Below are 15,065 nucleotides of genomic sequence, written 5' to 3'. Positions count from 1 at the left end.
TTTTTATTTCAAGTGGCATTAAAAAGTCTTAAAAAGTCTTGAATTTAACTTGCCTTTTGCTGTAGGAACCCTGTGATCAAACGTTTAGCACTAAGGACAGAGAACAGTTCATCTTGGACCTCTACCTCTTTGATATCACAGAATAGTTTGGCATATCTTTGTTTTAAATCTGACGAATTAATTGGAAAATTATAGCATTTGTAATAAAATCACAGTTTAAAAAAACTCAATTTTCAAATTAGTGAGACACTCAAGTTGGTCACATTTAACAGGCTTAAGACACTGACTTTCTCACTCCAGCCATTTATGTGGCAGTAAGACGCTTAAAGGAAAAGTCCGGTCAGCAAGGAATAATCAATGGAACATTATTTATACCTAAAACTAATACGTTTTTAGTAGGGTTGTCACAATACTAAACTTTTCAACTCGATACGGATACTAAGGAAAATATTCGATACCCAATACCATTTTCGATACCACAAGGATAAAAACAAAGACTCCAAAATTCTATAGAAATATTTTCATTAATAAATAAAATACAACAAATAAATACAATAAAGGTTGTATGCTGTGCACAATATTAAGCAAGCTTGATAAAAAATTCAATTACACAGTGTTCTAAAAGTGCATTTTCCTCTATTCTGCACTTTAGATGAATGACTGCTTAGGTGCCACTGGTGGTGGCACTGTATCGATACTTTTAAAAACGAGTATTGTATCCGGATACAACATTTCAGTATCGATACTTTTTTGAGTATCGATACTTTTGTCAACCGTAGTTTGCAGTGATTTTAATAAATTTATCGTTGATTAGTAAAAAAAATTATAATTTTCGTTGGGATCATTTAGTCCAGGAATGGCAGTTTTTTTTGCCCAAATATTGTAACGCCTCCCTCCCGTGACGTCACAGTGCGGTAAGCTTAGCACCATTCTCCCCGCTTTACAAGCAAAATCAATGAAAATCCAGCGCTGAAAAAGTTAGTTCCTGGACGTAGCATAGGATCGCTTTTCCCGTGCAGATCGGGAACAGAGGAGTGATAAAACAGAAATCATTTTAAGGCATTTATTTTCTCATGGAATACATTGTTAACCTTGAACAGATTATATTTTGGTACGCTTTCTATTTTTGGGGAGGGGGATAACGTAATTTAGTTCTTTTTTACAAAATAAAATCATGTATATTTGGATGCGCAATTGAGCTGATGTTACGGATCGTGCTTCCGGGACGGATCAGGTAGTGACAAAGCCCTTTTCCACGCAATGATAAACAGGAAAGTCCTTTGACAATAAACTCTCATAAAAACGAATATATCTTAGAGAAAAAATCTTAATTCCTCTGGTTAGTTTAAAGGAAAATTAAAGAAAAAAATTGGCGGTTGCTTCTTTATAGGGACACCTTTTAAGAAGGAAATTTGGTACTGCTCTTTAATAAATTATATAAATATTTTACATTGATCATTCAAATATTTTTGAAGACCTTAAAGTGGTTTAATGTATACGAAAAGCAGAAATCTATCATAGAACCTTAAATGCAGCGCACTTTATATATTTAGAAACTATGACACTTTGCTGCCATCTACAGGTCAGGGATAGAAACTGCTACTCCTACTCCACAGCTGTGATGTCTGTTGTTCTTTTAAGTCTAATAACTGAACCTATGCTTCTGCTAAACGTTGGCTTTTGTCTCCCAGTTCCCTAGTGGCAGCACGGACTGCACTCTTCCCATTACATGGGCCACAGAAAATGGGAAGTCCATCGATATGTTCATCATTCTAACCAACAACCCACTGTGGACTTTTGCAGCTAGCCCAGTGGATTCTTTGAAGAAGTACAGACTTGTAAGTGTTTCTGTGAGAGAGTTTCGTTCCTTTTTTGTGTGTGATTTTCTGTAAGTCTGGTAACTTTTTTTCTGTGAAAAACTCTAGAGAACGTGTTGATCAGTGGCAACTGGTGGAGTTTTCTCCTTGGGGAAGGGGGGGGTCTATAAATTTAAAATAGACGTATACTAAGAACCAATCAAACATATACCAAGTTATCAAGCCTGTATATTCATATGAATGCCCACAACAAAAAACATTATAAAGAAACTGAAAAAAAACAAGATCTAATTTCATCTGCAGGTTAACTTTTTGCAATAAATGTTGCCCCCTCTTAGGCTTTCTGAAGGTAAATCTGTGTTTTGCATGGTCCAATGTTGTGTCACAAACCCAAAAAGAATATACCAGTTTAATAATGGAGAATTAATAGTCAGCTTTATATTTATTTTAACATCTAAAAACTATTTTCTGAGAATGTGTTTATTTAAGAGAAAAGTTCACTATATTATATTATTTTCCATGTGAATCCCAGATTGTTCATTCTTCTTTACCTTTCCTGAAAAATGCTTTAAATCCGTCCTAGCTGTCTTTATCCATGCTGGGTCAGATCCTGACGTTTCAAAAAAGAGGCAGGGAAAGCAGAATAAAGTGTTAGCCTCGCTGCATGCAGTTAGCCAAGCCTTGTTGCTAAACCAGGTCTTGGAAAAGGACGTTTGTTGCGCCATTTGTCTCGCTCTCGTCCTCTCTTGCTCTCTCTCCCCTATGCGTCCCTTACTCCCACGACCTGACCTGTCAATCACCCGCAAAACGTCTGCACTGTGGCCGGAGCTGGTAAGCAAATACACTTCCTGCCACCTCAGATCCCTGCTTTGCTGCACCCTGAGCTGTCCTACACCTCTGTATTACAGAGGAGCTACTGCACATGTACAACTTTTAACAAGAGTCAATGGGCAAAGATCTATGCGTCCTAGGGTGGAAATATGTCACGAAAAATGCCAAACAGAGGGACATGAGGGCGAAAAAGAGCGGGATCCAGGTGGAAAAGGGGTCCTAGTGTTCTCGCGCACCCCGCTCTTCTAGCTGGTCCAACCTCACAAGTCTTTTTCCACAATGGCGGTCAGACAAACAAAACAAGCCAGTAAGGTACCAAGCAGGAAATACGCATAGTGTAGTATGGATGTAGATTTAACCAATCAGAGGCCTCCTAAAATTTTGGAGAGGTGCAGCGGAGTGTCTGCAGAAGGGGCGGGGCCTTATCTGCTTTAACTGCAAGACACGCAGACGACCTGGTTTCTGAGCATAAACCAAACTTAATACATGAGTGAGATGAATTAATAGTGTGCGCTATTTAAACAATCAATGTTTTAAACTTTTTGGGTGAAATATCAAGTCTCTCTAGTAAACAGGAACATGTCCTGAATCATGAGTTTAAAAGGTCAAGTCATGAATCTGAACATTTATTCAAGTCGAGGCTTAATGTAAAATGGAATGATTTGTTCTCTCCACTGGAAAAATATCTTTGAGTTTAGCTTTTATTTTCTTGAATAACAGACTTTAACTAAATAAGCTAATCCAAATCCAGGTTTCCTGAAAGATTTAATATTGAATTTGACTTTCTGTCAGCTGATGTCTGCTTTCATTCCCCATTCAAATCATTCCGGCTCACTGCTGTAGTCATTTTGACATCCTTTCACAAACATTTTTCTTTTTCCTCCACAGGCATCAGGCACTGCGTCCAGGTTGGTGATGTGCGGCCTGACGTCCATCGGACACGCCATCGCGGACACGGAAGACAGTGGTCTGATCAGCATTTGCGGCTTCGATAGCGGTGCTTTTGATGTCATCCGTAACCTCGCCCTTGGTCTGATCTGACAGGATCAGGTGAAGAAGTAACAGGGACCATTTAATTCACGTTACAAAAAAGACGACATAACGTGGACCCAAGAGGCTCACACATGGAACGATCTGGGGCAACTAATCCAAAACATGCCGACAATTCCAGATTCTCCTTTTCTTTGTATTATGTTACCTAAAAACCGTCTAACAAAGGGTCCAGCTGGCTGGACGCTCTCTGATGTTACATGCACGTATTTTCTGTGAAATTTGAAAGGCAAATGCTAATCCAGGCTAAGCTATCAAAAATGAGTGCATAGCAGGCTGTTGATGGTTCTCAGTAAGACACTAAAATCTGTCCTTTACAGGAAGAAGACGGCAGATAGAAGCTGAATCAGAATATTAGCTCTTTATGCACCTGTAGGTTAACCGTGAGGTGGTTTCCTGTTCAGTCTGCATCTTTTACAGCACGTTTGAAGTAAAGTAAAGCTGGAGGTGGTACCCTTAATGAAGATGAGTGGAAGCACCAAAGCTCCACCGCAAAACCTTCTGTTCATTTTCTTACACCTGTTTTATGTTAATACTAACATTGGATTCATTCTAAATTAATTTTGTTTTGATCTTTTACTATTTAGCCCTAGATGAGTTTTATTATGTCAGAGTAATATCTCTCGCTCCCTTTGAACATGATATCAGTCATCAAAAGTAACTGCAATAGTAAATTCGAGGTTTTATCATTTAGTGAAAGCTGATCCGATGATTACCGTATTTCCTGGACTATAAGCTGCTACTTTTTTTCCCTCACGATTTGAACCATGTGGCTTATAAGAAGGTGCGGCTTCTCAGTGGATTTTTCCTAACTGCCAGAAGGGGAAGTCAAAGTTGGAAATGAAATAATAAGGGGCTAATTTTCATTTAGCACAACATGCTAGCAGCAGGCACAGAGGAGAACAAATAGGGCTTGGGAGTCATGACGTAATTACTTTGCGTGGCCGCCATGTTGATGGCCTCCTTTACCGCTGCTCAGACTATTGCCTATGACTACCACGTACTGTACTCCCTCTCAGCCGTGTTTTAATTTGATTAATTTCACCTTAACTTGATTTCAACCATGGTAAACCGTTGCTGTATTGTGGGCTGTAACAGCGCAACATATGATCGCCATGGGAACAACATAGAAAATGGGTTAACTTTCCACCGCTTTCCTGCCTGGAGGCGCAACCATGGAGACCAAGTGTCAGAGATAAAGAGTCGTCGGCTAGCTTGGATCGCGGCTGTAAGACGACCGAACATAACTTTCCGCAGTATCCCGATGTCAATGAGAGTGTGTTCCCTGCATTTTCATTCTGGTAAGTCAAAGATGCACGGTTTTATTTTATAGCCTACATTGTTTCTTTCCTTCAAAGTTGGGTCCTTTTATGGGAAAATAGTAAAAACCGCAGCGGGAAAAGGCTCAAATACGTGAGAAACTCGGAGGGTTTGGGGAGGGTTGGCAGTTAACGCTACTAACTACACCTTTGAAACACATAGCAGCTAGCAGCGAGTGGTTGTTAGCACTAGCGGTTAGCAGTTACTAAACTAGCAGATTCCAGAGCCCGTCTGATCACAGCTTACCTTCGTATGGATTACTGTGTTCCCACTGTTTGCTGGCTTTATGATCTGCAGCTCCTGAACCCATCCATTCATGAACTGCATATGAGACTCCAAGGACGTGTAGCTTCGGAACTGTTTTGAAGTATAGGCACTCACTCATCGGTGCTCCACTCATTGTTTGGAACTTCATATGGATCCAAATTATTAATAATGCTGATTTTGTCAACATACCGGTCCGTGGCTTCTCTATTTAATATGTCCCGGTAAATTCAAGATCCTTTTTGGGATTTTAACATCTGTTTTCTCTCCACTTCTACATCTCTTCTTTCAACTACAACATTGTATCAGAGCTATGTTTGCGTTCGCGTAGCCCTCAATATGGCCACCACGTCACACAATGCAACGCGGATCCCAAGCCCTATGTCCTGAAATCACACATTTTGAGTTTGCCGCATTAAAGCTGCCAAACCAATGAAGAGATGGGCTCAACTCCTTCAGTGCTGAAATAAAGAGCTGACAAAGCCCCATCTTTACTGCTGCGAGCCAACAAGCTAACAGGAGCTAGCATTCTTCGTCCCCACTCCAGGGGCTGTATGTAGAGCTCCCTCTACAGGTTTGGTGGGAGACAGCTCAGTAGATATCTGCAGCATATAACCAGATGCAGCTTATATGTGTAAGTTTCCAGTTTTTACAAATAATTTAGTGGGTGTGGCTTATAGTGAGGTGCGCTCTATAGTCTGGAAAATACGGTATGTGTAAAAACAGTTATGTACGCATTTCTTACACTTACCGGTAGTCTGTTTTACACAAAAGCAACTTTTAAAAGAGATAAATAGCTGTCAAGAAAAATCTATGACAATAGGTGTCCGAATTTGTAAATAAAGTTGATAAATGTTAAGAAATGAATTTCTTTATTTGCTCTCGCTGTCAACTCAATATCTGATTCAAATTTGTAAATTTATGATTAATACTCATGAGTTTGTTATATTTACTCCCAACATATGTGAGTCGTAATCAAAAACGTTATCAAAACTCTTTGATTTGTACTTCTATATTTACCAATTTTTCATATTTCTATGAGTTAACAATAAGGAGCTACTGGATTTATTCACATTTATTAACTAGTATACACATTTAGACACCTCGGCATACGTTTTTATTTTTTTGACAGCTATTATACTCCATGGAGAAACCAGACGCCTAATTATCTTGATTGTGTCTGAAAATCTGAGCACTATTTTTAGTAGAAATAATGATTTATTTCAATGAGATGATTTCCTGTCTCAGACTTTAATCAGTTTTTAGGCGGGTTGAGCTTATGTTAAGTTAGCCTTGCTGAAATTCATATAGAAATTTGAATATATTCCTTCATTAGAACATCCTTCTCCTGGAATCAGCCTGAGTTTGGTTCTTCTTGGAAGGTTCAGTAGTATTAGAACTCAACATTATATCTCTAAGAGAGCCTGGTTGATTCAGATAGTTGGAACTTGGGCTACCTTCACACTGCGAGCAAATGTGACCCAGATCCAACGTTCGCCTGCCTGTTTTTTTGTTTTTGTTTTTTTGGTTCATATGCAACTCGTCCAGTTTTTTCACAGCCATCAGAATGGACAAATCCCAATCCTTCCACCTCCAAAAAAAAAACTTAACTGTGCCACTTCCATATGTGGTAGTGAACCTGCTACTTATCTGAAAGTTTTTAAATCCTTGCAAGTTTTTGAATTTGAATATGAGTTCAATGCCACGAAATTTTCTGAAAATGGCAAAAAAGACAGACATTTTTAGAAGTGCTTTAATTGAAATGTCTATGGACTCAAAACCCAAACATTTACGGACTGTAGCGTTTGTATGGACATAAGGGTTTAGAAAAAAACGGCCGTCCAGACTGGAAATGTTTAATGTAAACATGATTGTTGGAATATTCTAAAAGCATCTATTGGCTCAAAGAACTAGATCACATAGATGTTGGTGCACATGCACACTCTGTTCAGTTTAGCTCACACAGAATTTAAAAAAAGCAAAATCTGAGAAAACACTTAATTTACTCTTGCTAGTTTTTTCTTTATTTCCCTTTGCATAAATTATTTTTTGTTTGCAACAATAATGGAACAAAATTCACCCAATACTCCTTTGTCAGATTACAATTTTATTCCAATACTGCTGAATCTGATCAAATTATTACAACTGGCACCTTTACATTAGACATGTTAAGTCCTTTATTCCGGTACTGATGCCTGTATAAATGAGATAGACGTGATACTTTAAGAGGTAGCAGGAGGTAAATGCTGCTGTTCATCGTTCCTTAAATTTAAGGAATGATGTTAGTTGAGGCGTGGGAACCCTGGTGTGAATGTAGCCTTGTAGTCAGAACTGGTTTTAGACATTTTTTATTAAGTTTTCTGAATGATCTCCTACAGAACTCTTGAGCTCCTTCCTGAAAGTTTCTGAATCATGAATAATAAAAAAATTATGTGTATTCCAGTAAACCAGCCAGTTTAATTAAACTCTACCATCTCTGATCAGAGGAGTTAAAGATCCAGCTAGAATCACACGCAGACGTTCCTCATGGAAAAGTGGGAATTCTCTGCAAACTACTAAAGGTCATTAAACCTAATGTTCCTGGTTGTTTTAAGGTTTAAATGGAAGACATCAATAGATGTAAATTCTGATTGACCCTATAAATGCCATTAAATATGGCTCATTGTGTTGGATTTTTTCTCAGCAACTGAATTACACAAATATTTAGGACTTTTCACTGAATTCTATGCATCACTATATGGTCAATATGTATAATATTTATATATTTAGGGTCTATCATGATGTAGCTGTGTGAAAAAACTCCCATCTGAACCTATTACAGTTGGGCTGCTGTATCTTTAAGAAAGATCAATGTATGCAAAATACTAATAACTGCAATTATTGCTGAATAAAATCCGATTAAATGCACTATTTGAGGTTAACACAGTTGAGATTCAAGCAATCAGTTTTTTGTTTTTCCTTCAACAGATCCGCTGCAGTCAGAAGTAGTTATTTTCGGAGTGATTAAGTGGTGCCGATGTAGTAAGGAGAATGTGGTCCAACATATGAAAGGAGGATATCAACCATCCAACTGAAACAATTCATTCATATTCATCCTTTGATTTTCCTGTGTTGAAACTAGAGATGTCCCGATCCAGGTTTTTGCACTTCCGATCCAATACCGATATTGTTTTTGGACTTCCGATCCGATACCGATACTGGCCGATACCAGCCTATCCGAGCATGTATTTAAGTTTAAGTTAAAGTATTTAGCCTTAGTTGTAAGACTCATGTTGAAAAGGGTTTTAGTACTCTTGATAACATCTAGCCAGCTGAATTAGGTGAGATTGAATAAAACACAATGATTGGTAACAACAAACTTACCTGTTTATTAAGAGATAAACACAAACTGGACAAAATTATGAATAGCAATCTGAAATTGCACAGTGAGCAGTAAAGCCGTAAACAGTTAAAGGTGCAAGTATTACTGTAAGTTTTAATAAAAATGCAAAACAGGGAAACACTGGCGCAAAATAGTGGAATGGATTGTTTCAATCGGAGAAACTGGAAAATACGGACCGGATTTTTTTTTAAAAACTGGATCGGCAGTCTGGATCGGCATTTTACATGCTTTGCCGATACGCATTTTTTTGCCAATATCGGCGTCCCGATCCGATCCACGTATCGGATCGGGACAAGCCTAGTTGAAACAATGTCTGTTTTCTTTAGACTTGAATAGTTTAATCTGAAGTTACTGTTTCATAATTATAGTTAAAAAAAGCATCTGTTCTCACAGGAGAGACGTTTGCTGTATTTCTCCACTGTGGTTCACCTCTTTTCTCATCACACTGTTATATCTAGTCGTGAGCACAGGTATGTTGGTTGTAGTTGCAATGTATCCCCACTCCTAAATAAACCTTTATGCTGCTCTTCAAATCATTTTTTGGGTCTTGTCATTCACTGAAGTAAGATGGGGAGTAGGGTCAATGTTGAACTAAATGTAGAATGTTACTAGTGGTTATTTATTGTTGAGAAACAAGAAGGAGAGAGTTGAGTGGCTAAGATGATTTGCGGGGAAAAAAGGTTTCTTGCTCTTTGCGGGTTAGGTTTACCTCTTCAAACAGATCAAATTGTGGTTTAATGGAACCAGAATTAGAGTTAAGAGCAGTATTTGCCGCATTGCTTTCCATTATGGTGCAGAAGTAATGGAGGCAGAAAGAAAAGTTTGAAATTTATATGGATTATGACTAAAATAATCATGTATCTCACAGAAGCAGAAAAAAAAATCTTACCAAAGAACTAAAAACTACTTAAGAGCATCTCCTTTATTTGCTATAACGGAACAAGTCCTCTTTGTATTCCTACGATTCAGTAATAACTGCAAAAGCAAACATTGACATCATCAAGGAGTATTTAGATATAAGGGAAGTGAGTCGCCTGATAGGACAATGCAGAGGAGGGACTTATGAGCAGGTTTTACTAAATAATAATCTTCTAACTTTAACATGTGACCAGTTAGAAAAATGTAGATAAAAAAATGTTTAAAATGCACAAGGAGAAACTATTACTACAGCTAGTACTTCTAAAGCTTCCTGAAAGATGCAGAAGAAGCGCCTCCTGAAACTGTGTCAATGTTCTCCAACAGAAGGGTACATGTTCCGCTGAATTAACTCAGTCACAAACAGCACTGTGGGGGGATTTTGGTTTGAGTACAGGAACCTGCCTCATCTGAACAAAGTGAGAAAGGGAGGAATAGATATTTGGGGTTCTTAATTAGAGGAATTTATGTTGCCATCATATGAACAGCAGGGGGTTCAGGAAGCAGCCTCCCCTGCTGTTCACTCTGATGACACACAAATGTGTCCCCAGGTTCACCACCAGTCATACTGGGAAGTTTGCCTCATCATAGACGACAACGATCAGGACTACAGAGAGGAGGAGGAGCAGCTGGTGGGTTGGTGTAGAGACGACAGCCTGATCCTGAATGTGCAGAAAACAAAGGAGATGATCTTGGACTTCAGGTAGAACCGGCCTAACAATGCTGCAGTAGAGATGGTCAACATCACCAAATTCCTGGGGGTGCACATCTCAGACAACCTCACCTGGACTGTAAACACCACCTCACTGGTTAAAAGGGCACAAACGTACTTGTACTTCCTGCAGAGGATGAGGAGAGTCCACTTGCCCCCACCCATCCTCAGCACCTTCTAAAGAAGCACCATAGAGAGCGTTCTGACCAGCTGTCTCTCTGTGTGGTGGGGAGGCTGCAGAGCCTCAGACTGGAAGAAGGTGAGAAGAGTGGTGAGAACAGCAGAGAAGATCATCGGGGCTCCTCTTCCCAACTCAGAAACACAGAATAAATTCTCCATTTTAAAATGCAACCCAAAACCCATCTTTTCAAGATTGCTTATTCTCTTTAAATATCAATTTCACTTTCACGGCCTCTGTATTTTTTTTAAATGTTTTATTTTTTCTGACACTGTTTTTATGCTTTTGTACGGTGGCCTTGAGTGTCCAGAAATGTGCCTTTTTAAATAAAATGTATTATTATTATTATTATTAAAGACATTTCATCCCAGTGCTGCGTGTCACGAGCCCATAACATCATCAACTGACTCCTCACACCCCCACCATGGACTGTTCTCCCTGCTGCCCTCTGGGAAGAGGCTTTGCAGCATTCAATGCAAGACATGCAGGTTCTGCATCAGCTTTTCCCCCTCTGCCATCAGACTGTTGAACTGCTGAAACTCTAATCAAGTCTCAAATCATGCATCACACACATCACATTTGCACTATATGGCAAATTTCAAAATCCCTTTAAATAAAACTTAATGTTTCTACTGCATTTACACCATATTATTCTGATCACGGCTACACTTTATAAATAGAAATGTTAATTTCACTACTGTAAGTTGCTCAGTCACTGTTGAAAAGCTTTATGCATCGATATTTCGTTTTGCATGTACTCTGTGTACATAAAATGACAAATTTGGTCTAAGACTTGCCATATTTGGAACCAAAGAGCGAACTTCAAGGTGGGATTAAGCTAGAAAAATATTGATTGGATCCAGATACAGATTACATCTAGGTTCAGCTTCAGTTGTAGGTAGGGGAAAACTGGCTCCCACAAAAATGACAGGAAAAAAAAAGAAAAAAGATTGTTTATTATCAGGCACCTTGCAGGGCAGCATGATGTTGATATGCGGGGGCCTCGCAAACACACTACATGAAGGCGAGTGAAGATGGCGGATGTGTTGAGCGTTCTTCGTCAGTATAACATCCAGAAAAAGGAAATAGTCGCTAAAGGGGATGAGGTGATATTTGGAGAGTTCTCCTGGCCGAAAAATGTCAAGACCAACTACATAATCTGGGGGTATGTCAGCACATTAAACACATTTAAATCCTTTTATTTAGGCCCGTGTCTCCCTTTACGCGACGACGTTGGACTGGCTAGCCACTTGATGCTAAAATGCTAACAACTCCTCTCTAAGCTCTGAACTTTAAAGTGTTGATTACTTTAGCTTCATACGTCAATAACTTGCAATTGACATTGTGCTGCAGTTTTAACCCCTTTGTTTTGCCTCGACATAGTTGTTTGTACTTTATGTACATTTGTTATATTAAAGAAGTTAACGTCCAAACTTGTGTCTCAGTGAGGTGATGCTAAATTAGCGATGCCAGCTAGCTCCGATTTGTGTTTCATGAAGTCAGGGATTCATGGGGATATTATTTATCTTTTTGGTCATTATTCTGTGTATTGTAACTTTTTAGTTTCCGAAGAAGACTTCCATACTGTGGCTCAGCCAATAAAGCTGTATCCATCTTTAGAGTTATCGTTTATAGTTGTTTATGGTTAAACAGAGCCAGCTGAACGTTAGTAAGATGTGGTTTAATGATTGTAGAGATTATTTGATCTCCTAAAGAAGTTTGAGTTTTAATTTCTTGCTTTTGGATGTTTTCTCCATCAGTACTGGTAAAGAGGGCCAACCCAAAGAGTACTATACTTTGGACTCCATTTTATTCTTGCTGAACAATGTACATCTGCCGCATCCATCGTATGTCCGAAGAGCTGCAGTAAGTTAGAGCCCTCTGTCAGGGCTGCAAATATTTCTCTGTACCTGTGAAAGGCGTGTCTATTCATGACATGTCTGCATGTTTATTATAGACAGAGAACATCCCTGTTGTCAGACGACCGGATCGAAAGGGATTGCTGTCCTACCTCAATGGAGAGAGTTGTAAGTAGCAGCAGAAAAGTTTTTGTTTCTTGAATGTATGGGGTGCTCATTATTTTGTATCATATGGGCCATGCTTTTCAGACCTTTCATTCTTTCTGTTCCATCTACTAAAAGCTGCCTCTTCTCACCTTTAAAGCCCAGTCGTACTATAAATTACATGTGTGCAAATACAACAAAACTTTGTTTTATAAAAATCATTTTAGTGTTTAGGAGAGCTGGATGGTAGTGCATTCATCTTCACATTGGATGTTTTCCCTGGAAATGTAGACTTCCAACACTCTTTGCTGAAACTTAATGGTGTTTTCACCCAAACTCGAATAGTTTTTGATCTTGTATCATTTTCCTGTTCAGTTTGATTGGCCCTCGTCTATCAGCTTTAACCTTTAAGATGCATTTCTTTATCTCTTTTTATTTAGCAGCGGACCCCTTCGATTGTTGGAGGGTTGTAAACTTCATAAAGTAGATTGTAAATTAATGTTAAACTAACTCCTCCATCACTCCCTAAGTTTTGAATATATATGCTTACTGCAACACCAGATGTGTTTTTAGCACCATGGTTTACAGATGATGTCTGAAGTACAGCGTTGAGGAGGGTAGAGAGGTCCAGTGGCATGATGGGGACATTAGTAGCATTTCCTGCTTTAGGAGCAGCATGTTTGGAGTATTCAATTGTCCAAAGCGCAGATCCATGAGTCTGGAAATCTGAACTTTTGCAGCTGGACGCTGATCGTCAACCATTCAGAAAAGCTGATCCAGGAGCTGTCAGGGAGACGTACACTAAATGCAAGCCTTGATCTGTGCTCCTGCAGAGCTGTCGGCATAAAACTTTAAAAAGTTAATATATTTATAAAATAATACAATAAAAGCTGATGTTAATACCTATGTTTTATTATCTCTACCATTTAAACTAACGCTGTTATGATGAGGAAACATCTAAAAAGTCAGACGCTGGTCATTTATGACTATGATTATAATTTTTATTATTTTGGGGTGGCTGCTGCAACAAACTTATTTTCAGCACTAAAGTAGAAGTGAACTGTCATAGCAGGCTGTGGCCTCTAGGTGTCCTCAAAAACACGCTGACTGTGGGGTAGACATTATTATAATGGAGAACACAAATGATATCCCATCATTACTGCTTCATACTAAATGGTATTTTTTTTCTATTTCTCTACCGGCCAGTGGATTTATGGTAGCTTCAGGTTAAGGTCGCATGTTATCAGGAATATTTACTGTATCAATTTTGATTAACCCATATTTTCTTCACTCTTTTTGCTCAATCTTCTCACTTTTCTAGCAGATTTTAGCATCTCAGTCACTGAGAACAGACACCAGGGTCCATTTTACAAAGAGGGGTTAGTGGCAGGTCAGGGGAAGTTCTGGGGTAAATTACTGCAGGGTCAGCCTTGGCTTTTCCTTTTTTAGAAAGACGAGAGCTGTTTGTAAAAACTCATTTAGGCCAAACTACTATTTAGCCGAGATCTGGATCAAACACTCCCTGAAGATAATCCATCTGGAGAGGGTAATTAGAGCGCACTAAGATGTCTTATCTTTTCTAAAGGAATATCTCTTCTCTGTTTACTTCAAAGAATACGTCTGATTTTAATATTATCAGCAAATACTAAATTAGATTCATGTATCAGCATTTTTTCATGTTAATGTGTTTGCTGTACGAAACGTGAACAGTGTGAAGATGAACTGCTACACCTTTTGATATTTAGGGCAGCCTTTCATTAATAGCTGCCTTTCTGTTTGCTAGCTGGTACTTCTTGATGATGACGTGGCTAAGCAGTAATGCCTAATTAATGATGTGCAATTTGTGCATATTTTATAAAAGCTCATTTTCAGGTTCATTAAAGGTAAAAGTTCTGGGTAGAATCAATCTTGTCTAATACAGTCATGTTCTTTTACAGCAACATCGACGAGCATTGACAGAAGTGCTCCTATAGAAATAGGTCTTCAAAGGCCAACACAAGGTATTTCATTTTTATTCTATTTTTATATGGAAAGAGCTATTAAAATTTTTTTTCTTTTATTTATCTGCACCTTAAAAATTCTTTAAATGTCTTGGTAATAAATTGATTCTTCTTTTTCGCTCCCAAGTGAAAAGAGCAGCTGATGAAGTATCTTCTGAAGCCAAAAAGCCAAGGATTGAAGTAAGTTTGAGTTAATTATGTCTAATGGATAGTTTCACCCATAGGTGTTTATGGGAGGTACAAACTGGCAAACATAACTACTGTTTTAAATGTTTTAAACATTTTCATTCACATTATAACAAATGCTATTAGAATCAGTTAGTTCTGACTTCCTCCGGCGTTAACGTGCATACAAAAAACATTTAAGGTTAAACGTTTCTATAATAGGAAAAATAAACATGTTTTTTTTCTGCATTATTTTATAATACGGTGCCTTATCAGAACAAAATGCAAACCTGATGATTTCAGTTCTGCACTAGTGAATTTGAATCGGGATGGATCATGATGCAACTGTGGAGCGTAGACCCAATGTAGTTTTTGTTAAAGGAGAAGTTCGGTTTTTTACACTTTAAGCCCATTTTCTGTAGTGTCCA

General features: G+C 38.4%; 2 protein-coding genes across 2 annotated transcripts in view; both read left to right on the top strand.

Moving 5' to 3' along the window:
• Nucleotides 1-5,786, top strand: part of trove2 (TROVE domain family member 2) — a 15,307-nt gene extending 9,521 nt beyond the window's left edge. The window contains exons 8-9 of the mRNA XM_015371404.1: nt 1,692-1,838; nt 3,537-5,786. Of these exons, the coding sequence (XP_015226890.1) occupies nt 1,692-1,838; nt 3,537-3,689 (300 nt within the window). The 3' untranslated portion in view covers nt 3,690-5,786. The remainder of the gene's footprint in view (nt 1-1,691; nt 1,839-3,536) is intronic.
• A 5,687-nt stretch (nt 5,787-11,473) lies between these two features.
• Nucleotides 11,474-15,065, top strand: part of cdc73 (cell division cycle 73) — a 39,936-nt gene continuing 36,344 nt past the window's right edge. The window contains exons 1-5 of the mRNA XM_015371374.1: nt 11,474-11,634; nt 12,230-12,335; nt 12,427-12,496; nt 14,410-14,472; nt 14,600-14,652. Coding sequence (XP_015226860.1) covers nt 11,504-11,634; nt 12,230-12,335; nt 12,427-12,496; nt 14,410-14,472; nt 14,600-14,652 — 423 coding nt within the window. The 5' untranslated portion in view covers nt 11,474-11,503. The remainder of the gene's footprint in view (nt 11,635-12,229; nt 12,336-12,426; nt 12,497-14,409; nt 14,473-14,599; nt 14,653-15,065) is intronic.

The sequence above is a fragment of the Cyprinodon variegatus genome, unplaced genomic scaffold (genome assembly GCF_000732505.1).
Source record: "Cyprinodon variegatus isolate N-32 unplaced genomic scaffold, C_variegatus-1.0 Scaffold57, whole genome shotgun sequence".
Taxonomy (NCBI): Eukaryota; Metazoa; Chordata; class Actinopteri; order Cyprinodontiformes; family Cyprinodontidae; genus Cyprinodon; species Cyprinodon variegatus.
Note: the sequence above shows the minus strand (reverse complement) of the source record. Positions and strands in the feature narration are given on the sequence as shown.